Genomic DNA, 19,880 nt, shown 5'->3' with positions numbered 1-19,880 from the left:
GATGCCTACCTAGATTGCTCCACATGCTCCCCCAGGCAGGTCCTTGGGCCGCAGATTGCCAACTTGTGGGCGACTTACCTGGGGGACGCCTCTCAGTCCGCGAGCACCCCTCGGCTCTGCCCAGCCCGAATCCACCCGCGACCCGGCAGCCTCCTCACTAGAGTCTCACGGCCAAGTCTGGCGGCCGCAAGTTGGAGGTGGGCTGGAGAAGGGAAGGCAGCCAGACGCACGGGCGCTGGAGCCGGGAGCTCGCCGGGCCTCCGGAGTGCAGACGCCCGGAGCGCCTCCCGCTTAATCTGGGCAGGGCCGGTAGCCACTCCCTCCACCCTGTGCAGCCACCTCCCCACCGCACATCCCCCCGAATTCCTCACCTCCGACCCACATCGCCTACCCCACCTGGGCCCCAAGACCTTTGAGCATCACTTTCTGAACACTTATCCTGGATGGGCGCCCACCTGCCCTGCAGTCGCTTAGCCCTTTCTCGCTTCCTGGGCACTATGCCCAGTAGAAGGGACAGTGCCTGGTGAGTTGGGAGGGAGAGGGACGAGGGCGGGACCTGAGCCACTTCTTCCCTCCCTTGGAGCCACCACCAAAGCCTGGATGGGGAGGGACGGACCGCGCAGCTGAGCTCTACAAAACCCGTGCCGGAGGGCTGGCCAAGCGAGCTTCACACCAGGGGCTTCCCAGCCCGCACCGCGCAGGGGACGCGGTCGCCTGAGAGCCTGTGGGCCCCTGGACACGCTGGAACTCCGAGCCGGCGCCCACCATGCGCCCCGGGTCCTTACGGAGGCCGACGGCACTCCTGCTTCGACTCCTGCTGGTGCTCCTGGCGGCCGCGCCCGCGGAGAGCAAGGTGAGTACCTGCTGCGCGCCCCCCACTGCCGCACTGGGATCCTCACCCCGGGTGTACGCGGGTCCCGCCGACCCCACCCGCAGGGGCGCTGTCCGGGAGCGGCTGCCTGGCCACTGGCACAGCTGGGGCTCCACGCAGGTCCCGACTGGCAGCGCGCAGAGAGGAGCTAGTGGGTATGCCCGGGAACAGGTGGAATGAGAGGCGCTGGAAGACAAGGCGAGGAGGGGGCCTGTCCAGGCCGTTAGGAGACAGGGATGAAGAGGAAAGGCTTCCAGGGGTCAGTAAGTAGATAGATCTATAGAAGGATCCGTCCGTCCGTAGGCAGATAGATAACTGCCGCGGTGATACTTGAGAACACCGGATACAGGGATGCGCAACTTGAGGTCGGTGAAGCACAGCCGGCAGCTGTGGTGGCTGGAAGCGCCCAGGACTGAGGACTGGGAGGAGAAACCTGCGGGGAGTCCCAGCCCGGCTCACCCTAGTTATGACCTCACCCTCACTCTTTCTGGGGCTTAGTGTCCTCCTTGTCAAAACTTGGCCTTCGGTGTTCCATTGACTGTGGGAAAGCAAGTGGCATCACTGAAAAATTAAGAAAACTTGTATCAGGATATATTAAGCAATGTCATCGATTTAATTTCTGTTAGGAGTTTAAGTGACACTGGGTTCATTTAAATCCACCCATAGTTCTTATTCTTTAGCATTGAAAATAAAGTCTCCTCAAAACTATTATGCCTCCTAGAGTCGGCTGACTTGATTTTAATTTGTGGAAGTGAAATTTAACTTCTCAGATGCTTCATGTCATTTTTACGCTTAAACGTTAATTGGGATGATAACATGGTCTATCAAGTTTTATTCAAAAGATGAGCAGATGTTTTACAGATTCTGTGATTGATAATGGATTGGAAACTAACAATCACAGTATTCCTTATGTGTTCCAAGAAAAGAGTTTCAGAACCTATGGCCTCATATAATCCCCGTTTTTTTCTATTTAATTAAATTTTAATTTAAGACATTATAGATGCAGCTAAAACTCTTCTCTCATTTTCCCAGAGGTATCCATTCTACCACTTCCATGTTTCTTTTCAAACAGTTTCTATGCATTTACATACACATATATGAAAAAAACAGTATGTTTAGGTTTTTAATGTGGTATCATTCCATACTACATATATGTACATGTACATATAAATGTACATTTTTGCAACTTATAAATCTATGTCATATTAAAGATCTACCTCTTTTTTTTTTCACTATGTTGCATAATTTCCCCCAATATGCCAAGTTAATTGAACCATTGCCCTATTGATTTACATTTAGGCTATTTAGTGTTTCACATTCTAAAGGATTTTTGTAATCCAGTTAATCTCTTCATGTACTTGGCTCTAACAGAAATGCATTTTTCATAGATGAGGAATGCCCAGTCTAGGTGGTTAAATACTACTGGGCATGATGGATATAACTCATGCAAATCAGTGAGGATTATCTAACAGCTTCAACTGGAATAAACACATCTTAGAAGTAAAAAACCTAAGGGAACTGTATGTTGTGGGAGGGCCTGGGAAAGGGTTCCAGAGCAGGGTTTGCACACGTTTCTGAGCTCAGAAGGAAATTCGGGAAGGTAGAGGAATCATACTCCTATAAAGATCAGCCAGTGACCATACAACCTGCAGACAAGCCATTTTAAATTATATTGTTGTATTCACTTATATTTTGCATGTAGAATTTTCTGTTTTGAGTTTGGCCAAATCTTGGCACCTTCTTGCTTTAATTAATATCATAATTAATTAATTAATATTATAATGAGTCTATTTTTTATCATCATTTGCAATAAGTCTTTGTTATAAACTTCAAGGATTATCATTTCCATTGTATCTGCTGAAGTAGATAGAAAATATGCCATTAAAATCGTGAAATGGGTCTTTACCTTCTGGAGAAAAGGAATTAACAGTTAACTGATAATTGGGTGACGTGTTCTAGCATGACTTCCTCCACAAACTATCTGATGCTAATGAAGGCAGTTGACCATTTTGGGCCTCAGTTTTCTCACCTGTGAATTTGGGGGGGTTGAAACCCCTATTAGGCCAGCAGGCAGGGTCATAAGAGAAGCACCCAAGTAAGAGGAAACCTTCAGAGCCAACTGGCTGTTGGCATTCCAGAATTCAGGCCCAGTTGTGCCCAATCACTTCAAAAGCGAAGCTGGGAATCTATTTGGTATTAGAAATATCTCAAATTCTAAATATTAGCAACTACTTGTTTAAAAACAAAAAGACCATAATGAGAGCCAAACAATGTATAAGTGAGAGCTAAATTTAGCCTCTGGGCATCATATTGATCATCTTTGTGCTACATTAGGTAAGACTACATTTTTCTCTAAATTTCTGCAGTTTTACTTTAGCATTGAATAAAACAGGAAGACCACAGTGATGTTGACCCTACAAGCGAGTTTAGACAGGGTGGAACTGTCCTCCCACACAGAGTGAATGCCTCTGCCCTTGGCTCAGCATCAGCTCCAGGCGGGCTGTTCGGCACACTCTCTGGCACACTCTCAGGTTGTATAGCCGGCCCACTCAGCTCACCCACTGGAGACTGGGAGGTGCTCTGCTGTTACCCCAGGTCATCTGTGTGGCAGAGCAGGTACAGGGAGCCCTCCTTTCTCTCTGGATAGGTGAAGTTCACCAACTGAGACATCAAGGGTTATCCTTCCATACTGGGTCTTGAATTCCAGGCAGGGCTGGACTGTGAAGGGCAAAGAGCAAGAACTGTCAAAAGGCTCTAGAAAGGATGCTGTCTCACCTGATGGCATTTTAAAGTTAGAAACTTCAGCCGGACTCGAAATCATTTCAAACAAGCGAAAAGTAATGCATCCTGCACCAATTTATCTGAGATTCAGCAAATGTTAATAAACTTTGGCTTCTTGGCTTAGATTTCTCTCTTCCCATACACACTTTTGTACTTATGCTTTCTGAGTGTGTGTGCGTGTATGTGTGTGTGTGCAGTCCCAGTAAAAAGTAAATATTATTGTTTTGTGGTCTTTCAAATGTAATAAATAGCTTCACATTATATATATGTATGTCTATGGAACTTGTCTTTTATCACTCATTATTATGTCCCTGGGTCCATGTTGACACATATTGATGTGATTTATTTGTGAATATATCTGTTACATAGTATCCAGTAATATAAATAAAGCCATTATTTTTTCCCCTAAACAGGGTTAAGTTTGCCTTCAAATTTTCATTTCACAAAGTTGCAATGCATGTGTTTGTATATATACCATCAAGACAACTAGAATTTGAATTCCTAGGTGGTTCATAGAGAAAGCATGTTTTAAATTTATTAGGAACTGCCACATTGATCTCCAGAAGAGTTGTATCATCAGTGAACCAGAGTACACATTTCCCTACATCCTTGGTAAAACTTGGTGTGTCTGAATGTTGATGAGCGTAAACTGAGGGCTTGTTTGACTAGTGAGTTTGTGAACCTTTTTAGCCCTTAATTGGCCATACATAGTTCCCTTTGCATGAATTGCAAATACCACTTTCTGCTTATTTATCAACTGTGAGCTTTACCTTTTTGTTGCTAATTAATTGGAAGTTATTTACATATTTGGGCACAAAGTATTTGTCATTTATAGAAATCATTTTATTCTGATCTTTGGTTTATCTTTTTATTTAGTTTTTGGTGCCTTGATGTGTAGATGCTTTTTTTTTTTTTTTTTTTTTTTTTTTTTTTTGATGTGTAAATGCTTTTTTTTCCCCTTAATCTCAAACTTATTCATCCTTCTTCAATGTTTTGTCCTTTATACCTTGTTGAAGAAATTCCTTTCTGGGATCCTGATGATGTTTTCCTGTGTTTTTTTGTTTGTTTAAAAAGTTTTATAGTTTAAATTCTTTTTAACCCTGGAATTATTTTCTACGTATGGAGTATGACTATATCATTTTTGATATAGATAACAAATTATCCCCCATTCTTTACCAGCTACAGCATTCTTTCCTTCGGCTTTGCGGTGTTACATCTGCAGACATGTATATAGTGAGCATCAATTCACACGGAGCTAATTAGTAAGCTCTCTGTTCTGTCCCCCTCCCTGCCCCTTTTTGCCTCTACATCAATACCAGATCAGTTTTGATTACTAACTTTATGCTAAACCTATACCTGATAGGACAGAGCGGTTATCTCTGCTATTATTATTTTCTTTAAAATTGTTTGGTTTTCTTTCCTCTGTGCTCCATTGACTGAAGTTTGACAAGTATCTGCTTGTCAAAGTTTCATTTCCTTGTGCCCTGTAGCTGAAGACCTTAATTTTCATTGCTATATTGTATGTATAAAAACAATGTATTTTTCCATTCTGCAATTGATTAATGAATTCAAGGCAGAGGCCATTACAAGTAATGTTGCCACATGTATCTTTATTTAAATGGGTTAATTTTCTTACAATGTTTTAGTTTTTGTTTCTTTAGTTTCTAATTCTTTTATATTCTTGGTGTTATTGTAAATGACATATTTAAAAATTTTAACAGCCTATTAAAGAAATAATAAAACATGGTTTAATTTATTCAAAACATATATACACATATGTGTGTGTGTGTGTGTGTGTGTGTGTACACACTGGAGATTGAACCCAGGGACAGTTTATCACTGAGCTACATCCCCAGCCCTTTTTATATTTTATTTTGAGACAGGTTCTCACTAAGTTGCCGATGACCTTACTAAATTGCATAGACTGGCTTTAAACTTGCACTCTTCCTACCTCAACCTCCCAAGGTATTACAGACATGTACCACTGTTCTTGGTTTGAATTTTATATTTTGATTTTGATCCAGCAACTTTGAAAAATTCAAATGCACTTAAGGCTAAAAAATTTCTGCCTTAGCTGCATCACACAAATTTGAATAAGTAGTATTTTAATATCATTAAGTTCTAATAGTTTTTCTAATATTTGTTCTGTGGGTTATTTAGGTGTTTATTCCTTAATTTCCAAACACATGAAGATTTTCTAGTTATCCTTTTGTGACTGAGTTGTGGTAATGATTACATTGTGACTTCAAAGGTTTCTATATAGGTCAAGGTTTTTGATCATGTTGTTAAAATTACAGTGAGTGAGTGCATGGATATTTAATCTGCAATTCAGGTTTTAATCAAATCTTTAAAATTCTCAGCCATCACATTTTTATGTCTAGAGAGACATAAAATTCTCTCTAATCTTGGCAGCTTGTTAGACACAGGCTGGGCCTTCTGCTTTTTTCCTTCTACTTCTCCTAACTTCTGATGTAGAAATAAGATACCTTTCACATGCTGCTCAGATATTCTTGGCCTCATCTTTATAGAACTATGGCTCCCCCACCTCCCACCTTGACTACAGATTTTACATAAGCACATGCTGATGCTTCCTCTAGGCTCTGTCCCTCAGCTTCCCTATTGTATGCTAGAAGTGTGGGGCTTTAACGTCTGTGGAGCAAATCTTTCACCAATGGGAGACCAGAGCCATTGGGTAAATTCTTCTCCCATGAAGAACTGTCCTGAGTACAGAGTGTCACTCACACTCTTCGAACAGTCCCCAGAGACCATGCATCAGTTGTATAGTTCACATCAGCTTTGTTCTACTTCCTGAGGGTCCAGGCCCATGTTTTAATCTCTTTTCTCTCTCCAGACCACATGCTGTGAAATCCCCTTACGTGCATCTTCCAATTCTTTAATTCTCTCTTCTGCTCTTTTTAACTGTCTATGTATTTTCAATCAACTATAACTTTTCAGTAATGATAAAGCACTCTAAAATGATTTGATGCACATCATGACCTAAGTCTATTAATTAACAGCTCTTAAATGTCTGTTTGCTCATCTTAAAGCAGAAGCAGCAGATTTAATCCTCAGAAATTTATGAAGATCAAGTTATTTAATATTAATGCACAATTACCACACCTGTCATAGGAATCATTCCATAAATGTTCAATGTGATCATTGTCATTCATTGATCTGATCTTCAATGACTAGTCTTATTTCTAGAAGTTCTCTTTGGAGTCCATCTGTTCTCTTATGTTGTGTTTTTCTCCCTATATTTTTCTTCCTTCTTTATGCTTTTAGTCATTTTACAAGTATCTCTATTATTTTTCTGCTTCTTGTTCTAACTTTCACCATCTGGAGTCTATCATCTTATCTCTTCTGTTTGTTGACTCTTTCTCACGGGGAGACATTGTGAGAGAGAGACTTGGGAACTGAGCTTCCTCTGTCATAATAGCCTGCACCACCCATATGGCCTCACGGCTCACAGATTGGAGCTGTCTTATCCTTGAGACAAAAACAGCAAAGTGATTCTGTGGCTTCCTAGGGATTTCTCCCTAGTAAGATGGGATCACACAGTACTGGTCTGGAGAGAGGAACATCAGCTTTGGTCTGGATGTTCTCAAAATTCATGCATTGAAATGTAACCCCAAGGTGATGGTGTGGAGTTAGGTCAGAATTTTGGGAGGTGAACTGAAGTAGTGTCCTTACAAAAGAGGCCCAAGGACACTTGTTTGCCCTTTCTAACATATGAAGACACAGTGAGAAGGTGCCATCTTTGAAGCAGAGAGCAGCCCTCACCAGACACCGAATCTGCTGGCACTTTGACCTTAAACTTCTTAGCCTTCACAACTGTGAATAATAAATTTCTCTTGTTTATAAATTACCCAGACTAAGGTATTTTGTTATAACAGCCTGAATACACTAAGACAGGGTCACCCTCCTCCCATCCCTCCTACTGCTCACTTTCTCAAACATACTAGACTTCTGTTTGGTGAGGCAGGGGTCAAGATCAACAAGGACACATCCACCCCCTCTCTCCTCCTGACCAAGTCAAAGCCTTTGTTCCTTGAGTATTTCTCTGAGGTTAGAAGAGTTGGTTTGTTTTTATGCCTGATCCTTGGAAAAAATTGTGAATTAAGTGCAATTTGTCTTCATGCTTCTCTTGCAGTTTCTGTTGCGTTACCCAGAACACGGCATTAATGGCCTGGTGTTAACTGTAAGGCGTGTTAACTCTGTGAAGTGTTGCAATTGAGTAAAGCATGGAAGCCGGGCAGCGTTTGTTTGACTCTGGCCTGGGAATGTCATGTGTTCCTTCCTCTGTGTGGAGCTGATCATACTTGTGCTGTGGTCTTCAGGCAAGAAGCAGCCATCCATCATGGGAGGATATTCCAAGATCAGTAAAAACACACGGTCTTCTGAGCATTTTTGTTCCACAAAGTTTATATCTGGCCTCAGCCTAAACTTTTTAGTCATAACAGATTTTCACCATAGGTCATTTATTTCACCTCTGTTTTCAGTTTGAAGGAGTAAGGAAACTGGGATTACATCATGCTCTTGATAGAAGAGCCATTTTCCTGCCCCCATGATCTTGCGTTGTCTTCATCTCTGAAAGCCTGGACAGCCTGAAGGTTTGTGGAGAGACTTTGAGACAATGTCGGTGAACTCCCAGCACTAGCTAGGTGTGTAAGTACAGGTGGACCCTGTGGGAGTCTACCTAGGTCGTGCATGCTATGACAATATGTTTGCCAACAGCTCCAAATATGAAACTCAAGGCCTTAATAACTAGTGTGTATGATGAAGAAAAATCCATGTTTGCAATGTTTACAGAATGAATCTGTCAATGTCTGCCTTAGCATGGGCTGTTAGACACAGTACTGTGGACTGACTGGCTTGAGTAAACACTTATTTCTCACAGGTCTGGAGGCAGGGACTCTAAGATCTGGGTGCCAACATATGTGGGTGCTGGTGAAGATCTTCTGCCTGGCACACACTGCCAACTTCTTGTTGTATCCTCACGTGGTTGAGAAAGAGAGCTGGCTCTCTGGCTTTCTTTTGATAAGGGCCCTGATCCCAAGATGAGGACTCGGCCTTCATGACCTCACCTAAACCTAATTACTCCAAAGTTCCCATCTCCAAATACCACTGCATTCAGAGGCATGGCTTCAACGTACGGATTCTGGTGGTATACAAACATTGCCCACAACATTATAACATTTTGCCCTTTATTTATTTCAAGGTTTGTTACAGAGAGTGCCTTGATGCTCTCTGACCAAAAAAAAATTGATATGAGAATATTTGCCTAATGAAGCAGTTGAAGCTTGATTGACCTCCTGTGAAAGTCATAGTTTATAACCTTTAGTGGTAATGTAGTTAGTTTCTATAGTAAAAATTCTCAGTATTGTACACCAATAGAAATTAGAAACTACCAAAAAAATCTCAATATAACAGAAAACTCTTTGCTTTTCTTGGCAAAATGGGTTAGAACTGTGACTTTGTTGTGACAAAACATGCATAAATCTGGAAGAAAATTCTGTTTGTCTCTGGAGATGTAAACTCTGGCTGTTGTCTTCCCAAAGCACCCAGGTCAGTCTTTCCATTCTTCCTGAATTCCCTCACGCAACTGCTAGTTAAGGTCTCCAGCTTCAGTATGTTTTCTAGCCAAGACTGAATTAAATTGTATGGGCTCTATAATTTTCCACCTCACATACTTTCAGAACTCTGGGTATATAAACATCTATGATCTTGCCACACATTAGAAGTATAATGTGAGCCATGACTATGAGCTACATATGTCATTTTAAATTTTCTATATGCCACCTGAAAAAATTAAAAGAGAGAAGTGAATTTGTATGTATGTATATAATATATAATATAATATATTTTCATCAACACTTCTATAATATTATCATTTCAATATGTGATCACTATTAAAAGCATTGTTGAGATATACTATTGTCTGTGTGTTAAATGATAAGCCAAATGATCACTAGTGTCCAGCCAGGTAAGAGGCTTAGTGTTATCCTGAACAAGTTAGAAAAGAGTTCTACTTTTAATAGTCTGAATATGGTAATAATACACCCAAAGTGCTCGACACCATGCCTGGTACAGAGTAAATAACCAGCCTTTATAATCTATTGACTATAATGTCATTACTAGTATTAAAAGCCAGCAGGGCATGGACAGGATATGAGCCCTGGGACAGGTGCTGGTAAATGGACAGCAGCCCAATAAACAGATGACCATGTACCTAGGGATGGAGGTGCTCCTAGGAGGGAAAGGATGGAGAATCAGAGGTGCTGACCACAGGGAGGGGAATTGAGCAGCCTTTCTGAGGAAGTACTCAAGGCTGAGGCTGGACTTGGATGCAGCCCTGTCAAGTGCTGAAGGATGTATTCTAGGCCAGATCCTCTCACAGATGGACTGATTTTATCACTCCTAGGTTGTCAAAGAATAAAACCGAGAACTTAAAAACAAGTAAGCAAATAAAATTAAAAAATTTAAAAATTGAGCTTATTTATTTGCAGCAAAGGAATGCACATGCATGAAGGAATATGATGAGTGTTTTGAGAGAGGTACAGTGAAGAGGCAGGGTGTCAGGGTACCACAAAAAGGGTAGGTTCACTGTGCTTAGCTTAATTAAGGATTGAAAATTGCTTGTTTGACAGTATGTGGATTATACAGCTTTTCATTACTATAATGAAGTACCTGAGGCAGGTAACTTCATAAACAAAACAGGTTTATTTTGGCTCATGATTTTGGAAGCTGAAAAGTCCAAACAACATGGCTGGCACAGGTTCTGGCAAGGGCTCCCCTTGGCTGCATCACCTCATGGCAGGAGTGTGCATTTATCTCTCTGTGTGGTCTCTCTCTCTCTCTCCTTACAAAGCCACCAAGATTCAATCATGGGGGATTCACATGAGTGACATCTAATTGTTTCGCAAAGGGCCCATCTCTAAACACCATAGTTGAATTCAGTTTCCACCCTCTTAATCCCATTAACATAAAACTTTGAGGATTAAGCTCTTGCATGAGTTCTGGGGGACGAATCACATTCAAACCATAATAGGGTAGTCTAAGTCTGCAGACCTGTATGTGCTGATTATGGTATAACTTTATTGTTTACTCTCAACAAATTAGCATTTTAGCAAAAGAGAGACAGTGCGGGCACTTCTGCCATGCTCAAGACAGCTGTTGCTTTGGTAATGACTTCACAGTGTGGTTTGGGAGTGAGCCCACCCATAAAGTGGTGTGATAAAATGTTCTTTTGTTCTTGTCAACATAACTCTGTTATTCTCTTTGCAATCTCATCTGGATGGGTCTGAATTTGCTGAATGTGACTGTGAAGCCCAGGGCAGGAATTAGAAACCGAACCAAAGAACTCTTGTCTCAACTGATGCAGGATCAGGCAAGAGAAGTTCCAAGATGGAAAAATGAGACCCAGTTAAACCAAGTGGGAGGAAGTGACAAGCCCCTCAGAAGGAGAAGAAAGAGAGAATCCATCCAGATCAACAGGGCAGATGCTCAATCTGTCCCTGCTAGTGGATTCAGTGCAATTAATTTGATAATCATTATATACACAGAGAATAAGATTAAAACTCCAGCTCTGTGTATACAATATCAGATAAGCCACATATCATGTTAGGTATTTTATGTGTATATAGATATAAATTTGCATGCATATATACTTAAAGATATTTCATATTCTCAGAATTTTTTATTAATCATTTGAGTGAGCGAATTATTTTAAACAGTATAATCTTCAGAGCTATTTAAAACATAGTCATTTTAAAATATTGTACCTTTCTGGTGGTAGTTTGAGGTAAGTTAGGAGCCTTCCATTTTTAATCTTGAAGATCCATGTTTGTTAATTACATAGTCTCTCTAAATTGCTTCCTTAGAAGAGGGATCCCAATGTTTAAAAATGAGTTGAGTGTATTTAGAAACATTAAAGAGATTTGTCATTATGTAGACAAAACAGTCAGGTCACTGGATTTTTTTCTCCACCAGGATATTTTTGTTGTTACATGAATTTCCCAAGGAAAAGCTTGTACAAGTAAGAAGTTGAGAAATCTGTATTATTCTTCCTTTGTATCAAATGACAAACCATATCTGAAGAGACCCAAAACAACAAGGCAAGATGTTTATTTTCTTTGTAATGATAGAATAATTTTATGATGTTTATTTATGCTAAATATTCAAGTCTTGGATTTTTAAAAATTCTCTGTGTGTTGTACAAAATTTGGAAAATGATTCAAAGTGTACATAAATAAAGAAATAAAAATTAGCTATAATCATATTACTCCAAAATTGATTACTGCTAACATTCTGGTCTCTTCCCTTCCAGAATTATTTTTCTTTTTTATTTATTCATTTTTTTATTAATTATCAGAATTTTTTTCATTCAACTTTTTTGAACTAATAATAGACGGATGAAAAAAAAATTTATAGCCCTAGGGATTGAACTATGGGCACTCTATTATTGAACTACATCCACAGCCCTTTTCTTAAATTTTATGCCAGGGTCTTGCTAAGTCAGAAAAGCTCGCCTTGGACTTGCAATCTTCTTGCCCTCAGCTTCCCAAGTAGCTGGGGATTACCAGCACGCAACACTGCACCTAGCTATATCATTGATTATTATAAATGTATTTTTCAAATGTCTACAGAGGACTTCATTGGGTGTTGAAAGCATCCTTATCAAGTAACTCTCTCTAATTGAATATTTTGTTCATTTCCAATTATTTAGAAATATTGCTAACATAGGCCTTTTTGAAAAAAAACATTTACTAAAATCATATTTTAATAATTATGTATGCAGATGTTTTCTTATCAAATGTCTGACTTGTGCATTTCTAAGAATTAGATGGTAAGTTAATGTCATTCCTAATCTGCATATGAGTCTGATCCAAGCATCAGGTTAATGAAGAAAGTGAGCTTCTAATTGGGAGTTCTAGTGATTAGGAATATTCAATAGAACTCTTTACTACCCAAAACTTCCCAGATCACTGAAAAAGAATATCAGATGTCACTCTGTTTATTATTTAAATAACTAAGTAATATTTAAGATAAGATTAATTTTCAAAATATTTTGTTATGAGGGATGAATGACACTTGATATTCTTTTCCAATCAAAAAATCAATTCCTTTTATTTCCTGAAATATTATTTGTCTCTGTAGTCAGGAAATAGTTTAACCTGTTCCATATTGTTGCCCCTCCTCAACTCCATGAAGACAGGTGCCATGTCTTACACTCTTTGTGATTCTAGTTCTCGGCATCACAGTCGGCCTTGCTGGGGCTACCTGAGCCTTTGTGGAATTGGACCAGTGTTTCATGAAGCACTGAAACTGAAATGTCAGTGAAGATTTCATAGATCTTTTAATCCTTTGGCATAAGAATGTAACACTGTTTTTCAAATGAAATATCGAATGCTTCACTGGTTAATTCAACAATTCAAATACTTTTCTATATTTTACCATACGGGGTACAGTGCTACATGCTGGGAACAAGATAGACATAACAAACCTGATTGCTCCTGTGCTTGTGGGGTGGGCAAATGAGGGACTGGGTTAGCCTGCAGACAAGAAAGTTACATTGCACAAGAGGGTTAATAGAGAAAAGCAAAATCAGAGTAGAGTTTAGAAGGAGGAATAAGGATTGGTATATGCACAGAACAGTAAAATGGGGACACTTTATTTAGAAAACTTCTAAGTACAAGGGTGCCATGAAGCAGTAAGATTTTATTGACTTAAAAATAGTTTATCTTCCAAAGTAAAGTACTTAAAAAGGTCGACAGTGAGTTCAGAAAGCAGCAAGCAGGGCTAGTGGGTGGAACTCATGCCTCTTCTGCCTTCTGTCTGGCTCCTGCTCTCCTTGACTCTTAGCCGCGGTGCTCCAAGGCGTACACACGTGGACTAGGCTCTTCTTATCTGCCATCGGAGGCAAAAGCAGATTCCACAATCCCTTCCAAAAAGTGATTAAAATGAAAAACAACCCTATATCCCATGAGATAGAGTTCCCACGGAGGGAAGCCAGATGATGTGTCCCACACAGGTAGCAAGGCTCTCTAATTGCTGCAGATAAGGCTGGAAGAGACCAAGGGGGGGATTTGTGGAGAATGGCAGGTGCCCATGGAACCGTTCAGAGTTTCCACAGACAGAATCCTCAGAGCCCATGTGACCTGAATGAGCAGCATCCCCAGACCTATGAGGGCAATCATGCAGACAAAGCCATCTGAGGCATCCAGAGCCCTTCATCTTGTGCCAGAGAAAGACACTGCTCTGACGGTTTGGGACAAGTCACTCAAATTCCAAGACTCTCCATTTCCTCCATCATAAAAAGTGGCAGATAAAATCTGCCCCTTGTTTCCAGAAGTAATACAATTGAGCACATTTGCACACAGTCAAGCATTCCACAGATGCCAAGTATTACCGAGACAGGAATGAGTTTCAATATCAGAAAAGCAATAGTCCAAATATGTTTCTTATGCTCCTGTAATTCTCCTGTTATTTTGTGACCTAGGACTTCCTGGAATGTATTAAGGAGTTTTTTTTTATTTTCAAAAATATTATTCAGAGCATTCTTTACTGCTGGTATTTTCTAATAACTTTATTTGAAAACATCAGCAGAAATGACATCCCTCCCTTACCACTATCCACACACACAAAAAAAAATGGACAGTTATTTACCTTACACCATCCCATGTAAATATCAGTGCTAAAACTCGGCCATGATTTCAAAGATTTTATCGTGTTTCTACTGAATACCTCAGCTAAAATACTTGTTAATTATAGAGGTGTTCCTGAGTCACATTTATTATTAATAACTTATTTCTTTCTTACCTTTAAAACATGGTTTTCTTTGACCTATATTTAAAACAGAAGCAATGGAACCTGCTTTGGTAGAAAGCCTCCCTCAAATTCCATTTATTTGCAACTAGATGCAAGAGGGCCAACAGTTTAAATTCATTTTGTACACATTCACAGAGCAGCTTAGGTACCATTCCCTGTGCTGAAGAACTCTAGAAATATCCTTCAAACAAAAACATAAAGTCTTGTGAAATTTCAAAATGAAGCTGCTGGAAGCAAGTGTCAGATTGGCCATGAATATTTTTCCATACACTGATCTTTTTCCCTTGCAATACATGGAAGGCAAGTCATTTATGAAGATTTGAATTATATGATACATGTAAAAACAAACAAAACCAAAAATTACCTCTATTGTAAGGACCTAAGGGTAAAAAATATTGGTAGTTTGATATATTTGTATAAAAGATTGAATCATATGGCATAGAGGATTTTGCCTGCACATCCAATATTTCATAACAGACCCATCTAATTAATGTTAATTAGCCCCAACTAGTATAATGCTTTGTTATACCACAAATTCTACCTGTCAGATAGATACATTATTAATACTAATAGTGAAAAGTGAAATTATCCCAGATCTTGTCAATATAAATAGAGTTAACAGGTTTTTTTTTAAATATAGATAGTCTGTCTTCTTATTAATGAAATGTGTGATTTGTTGGGAGTTGAAAATTGAAATTTAAAACAATTTCCCAGTTTTTCCAGTGTTGATTCTAGAATAACCTGTCCATGCCCCATTGATTTCTTTCAGTTCTGCCCCAAAATGAACCAAAATAATATTTTAGATGGAGCCAGTATTTCCCTAGAATACAGATCTTACAATGGAGCACACAGCTAGGGTCACAAATAAAACATGGTGTTTTCTGGTTAGTTTCCTTACTGTGGGCCTGCAGTCAGCCAAATGTCTGATAGATATAAAGACCCTGGCCTCCTCAGCCCATTATTGCAAGTGTCCCTCCACCTCCTGACAGCTAGGACTCTGTAATGAATAGGTTCGGAGACCTTCCACTGGTCACCACCCTCAGACATCTGAATTGGTTCAAGATCAGCCCAATCATTGGAAGAGAATTTTAAATGTGTCAAAGAGCAACTTTCTCTTTTTCTATGTCACCCCACTCAACCCATCCCCTCTTGCTCCTCTTGCCCACTTTTATGACCCCCCAGCAAGGGACAGTGGAGCCTAGAATCTGTTAGACATTTTTTTAGATTTCTTGAGGGTGGACCTGGCTCAAAGGAAGCATCTAAAATAAAACTAAACCAACATCCTTATATAAAGTTGAGCAGTAAGTTGATAATCAGGAAACTGCATTATGATTTCAGCAGTAGATTGTATAATGGCTGCATCAAAATCTCAGAAGTATAGTGCCGGGAAAAAAACAAACAAATAAACACCACTACCACCCCCACAAAATGGAAAAGACATGAAGACTCAAGGTTTTGTAATGCAGGAAAATGAAGGCAATTTTGACCTGCCCCTGTTGAAACAAAATATCCATCTGCCACCTCCTGATCTATCATGTATATAATTCAAGAACTTTATGTATAAGCAAGTTAATATTTGCAATGTGTTTAACATATTATGATACGAAAAGAGGAGACTACTACCAAATACTCTAGCATCCACCAACTAACCTACTGTAAATGATTTACCTGGGAGTTGGTTTCAATAAAGTTCACCTTCAGAAAGCAGCGAGAAGTGGCCCTGAAGTCGGACCTGTTTGCCCCTGAGACAGCTGTGCTTTCTGATGGGCTACATTGCTGACTTGGTCTAAATAGACTGGACTCCGTGTTGACGTCTGTTGTCATTATAAGCTTTTCTTGACCTCTAATTTTCTTGTATATTCAATATGAAGAACAGAGCATTTTGTTTCTGAAATTGAAATGGTAGTTCCTGAGCAGAATGAATTCAAGAGGGTGTTCATCGTAGCCACCATAGCAAGCTGCACCCCTGCAACCCACTCTGGTGTGCATGGTGATGCATTAGAATAAAACAAAGAATGGTTGACCCCGATCACACTTCTTCCCTGAACTCTAAATCCATCAATTCTCATTATTTTTAACATGAGGACCCTTTTCTTAGGCAGAACTTTTTCACGGACCCAGACTCCTTTGAGATGACACATAGAAAGTTCTTCCTTATATCACCCACACCACCAAGAACAAGCTCTGCTGCTGTGGCCAAGTCGTTAAGCTGCTTTCCTTATCTATAAAATGACACCAGTCTATGGGATGCTGTGATGACCAAATGCACAGGACCTGCCATGTTGCCTGGCACGTCTAGGAGCGTGTGGTGGTGGATGGCAGTATTTGGCAATATTTGACCAAATCACCTTCCAGTGTTTGTCTAGGAGTCCGAACTCATTTAGCTTATTTTTAATCTCCCCTTACCACAAGCAGTAATGCCACAGTGACTTCCATGTCAACATACCTGTACTGAGAGAGCAGTTTACCTGCTCATTTCTAAAATGAGATTATGACTTAATTTTAATTTACTAATTGTTTCATATGACATTTAATTCACTTACCTTAGATTTGTTAAAAAAAAAAAAAACTGACTTTGAAGCAACTTCTACATGAACAGATTCTCTGTGAGTGTTTCCACAGGAAGAAGGAACAGTTTGTTGCTTGTTTTGCCAGTTTTTAAAGTTTGGAATTGTAGGGGTAAATATCTTAAATTGTTCTACTTAAAATTAGCATGGGGGGAGGGGTAAAAAAAATCCCAGGGTAACCATGGCAACTATACAAAAGGATGATTCTGGAGAATTTTTCAAAAATGGTGTTCCACAAATTGTACAACGTGGTGACTCCGATTATTAACAATATATTGTATTCTTGAAAAATGGTAAGGAGTTGATCTGAAGTATTCTCCACCAAATGACATAGATGTGCATGTATCCATTAGCCTGATTTAGCCATGAAGAAATATATAGATTTGTATATTCCAAAGCATCATGTTATACACAATAAATGTATACAATTTTTATATGAATTCAAAGAAAGAAAAGAAAATGGTGCACTGGGATGGTTTTTGGTTTAAGACTTCAAGTGAAATCAAGAGTTGGGAAGCAGACAGGAAGGAGATTGACTCAAATTGGGTAGATATTAAATTTGGCCAGGAGGACCCCAAACTAAGACGAAACAGTCTGTCCAAGGCCAACGGGCAAGCAGATGGAAACCAGAAATACCGAAAACAGCGCTGTGAACATCTGCTCTTTTGTCCTGGGGTGCCACTTCAGTCTTACTTTTGGAAACTACCCTCCCTTCATGCCTGAGTGTCCCTTAGCCCACAGGTTGGGCACATGACTTAAGCCGAGCCAGACTGGTGCCCTCTCCCAGGAGTTTGAATCCTGAACTGACAGAGCAAAGAGCTTATTCATCCTGACAGCAGTGCCCTGCACAAACTTTGTTCGTTCTTGTACCTTGATCCTCACAACAGCCCTGGGGCTGGTCTTTTCTGAGGCTTGTTTATTTAGCTTTTCTTCAATATCTGTGAGCTGCCCTGTGTCATTCCAACAAATTCCTTTTTTATCATGGCGTTAGCCTAAATCATTCCTGTTGCTTACCATCTAAAAACCCTGGCGAGGTGTCAGGAATCCACACAATAGTCTGGCAGCAGAACTGGTGGGTCAGCAACGTTCTACCCCAGCCAAGGAGCCTCAGATTAGCATGTGAGGGCAGAGGTACCCCAGGAGGGACAAATTCAGGCCAACAAGTGCACATGGGCAAAGCCTTGTTAGGAAGCTCCCCCGACAGTCACCCGAGATGAACTGGGGATTGTGAGAACTGAGTTCTGATTCATTATTGCTTGTCACCAAACTCTGAGGCATTTCCAGTTTTGTAGACATCTAGTGTGAGTGTTAGCCCTGATAAAAATCAAGATTGACTCCATGGATCTATGAAGAAAAAGCAATGGTAACTACTGAAGTATCAGCTCCTCCCTAAATGGAACTTGGAATTGCCACTTGGCCTAGAACATTTCTAGAGGTGACCTTGCATGCCAGCTTGGGGTCAGCTTCAGCTTCTGCTCAGCTGTGGTGCTCAAGAAGCTATGATCCTTACTTTTGTGTCAAGAAGGACGAGCCAGTACTTTTGCTCTACTACTATATATTGGTATTCATTTCCAAGTTTATTTCCAGTAACATTACCTTCTACTTTGTTGGGCTTGCCTTTTCTTCTCCACAAACAGTAATTTTTAAATGGCTTCAAATAGCTTAAAATATGACATAGCAATGTATCCATTTCACACACAAAAAAAAATCTGAACATGCTTAAAGTTCATACCCAGCACCAAACAAACCAAATAGAAAAATTTAAGTAAATGAAAATAACTAGATTTTTTTTTCATTAGGCACATTTTGGAAAAAAATCTCTCTAACTCTGTGAACACATTCTTGACCCCTGCTTTGCATTGCTGCCTCATTGGTCTTTTGACGTTGGTTTTAATTTTTTTTTAGAAGTGGATCCGGTCAACCAAATTATAAAAAATAAAAAGCTCCTGGCCAAGTGCAAGGTTTAGTTCATTATTTATTAACCAAAGGATGGGTGATTTGAGGTGTTTTGTCATTGGGTTGTTCGCAAATACCCCCAGGAAATTAGCATGTGGTGTTGCTATTCCCTATGCAAGATCAGAAAAAAATCTCCATATGGAGGAGTTAACTTTTAGCTATGTGAGAAAAGGAGCAATCTTACAAATTGTTCTTCCTCTTCGATAAAAGGTAAACCAGTCCCTACTCCTGGGAAAGCAGTGTCAAATGTAGGCTTAAGGTAGTCTATTCAAATATACAGGGAACATGTACTCCCATTAGTTTGTGCATCAGCAAGTTTTGGACAGATATACACAATGATTTGGGTGGATCTTTGCTATGCCTGCATTCATCAGTGCATCAGTTTCCCCCCATGCCCATCACCATCTTGCTATTTTAGTCTCTTGTAAATATTTAACCCTGAAGAGTTCACTACCTCACTTCAATAATAGTACTTTCCTGTCACTAGATAGGAGAGAAGTAAAATAACTGAAATGAGGAAAGAAAGCCTCAGACCAGCAATTCACAAGCATTTGTGTGAATGACAGTCCTTTAGGGAGTTTATTTGACAAGGCAAATTCCCTAGCAAAATCCCTGGGGATTCTGGCTCAGTAAGTCTATAGTGTGGCCTTGAGATCTGCACTTGACACAACCCAGTTCATTCTGGTACAGATGGTCCTTGGAATTCTTGTAGAAACCTGACCTCAGACTAGGGGAAGAGAGGAAATGCCTGCCTCTGTTGACATTGCCCTCTGAGCCTGGATTCCAATCCTTGAGTCCTTGGAGGAGTTTCCAGATGCTCAGTGAGCTGTGCCTCTTACAGGAAGTCTGCCTAGAGTTGAGTGCGAGGGCCCCCAGCA

The 19,880-nt window shown here is 40.1% G+C and overlaps 1 protein-coding gene across 1 annotated transcript in view; it reads left to right on the top strand.

Moving 5' to 3' along the window:
• Positions 1-766: 766 nt before the first annotated feature.
• Col4a3 (collagen type IV alpha 3 chain) overlaps positions 767-19,880 on the top strand; it is a 128,365-nt gene continuing 109,251 nt past the window's right edge. Inside the window, exon 1 of the mRNA XM_027941731.2 lies at positions 767-853. Coding sequence (XP_027797532.2) covers positions 767-853 — 87 coding nt within the window. The remainder of the gene's footprint in view (positions 854-19,880) is intronic.

Source organism: Marmota flaviventris, chromosome 11, assembly GCF_047511675.1.
Source record: "Marmota flaviventris isolate mMarFla1 chromosome 11, mMarFla1.hap1, whole genome shotgun sequence".
NCBI lineage: Eukaryota > Metazoa > Chordata > Mammalia > Rodentia > Sciuridae > Marmota > Marmota flaviventris.
This window is presented reverse-complemented; position numbering and strand designations above follow the sequence as displayed.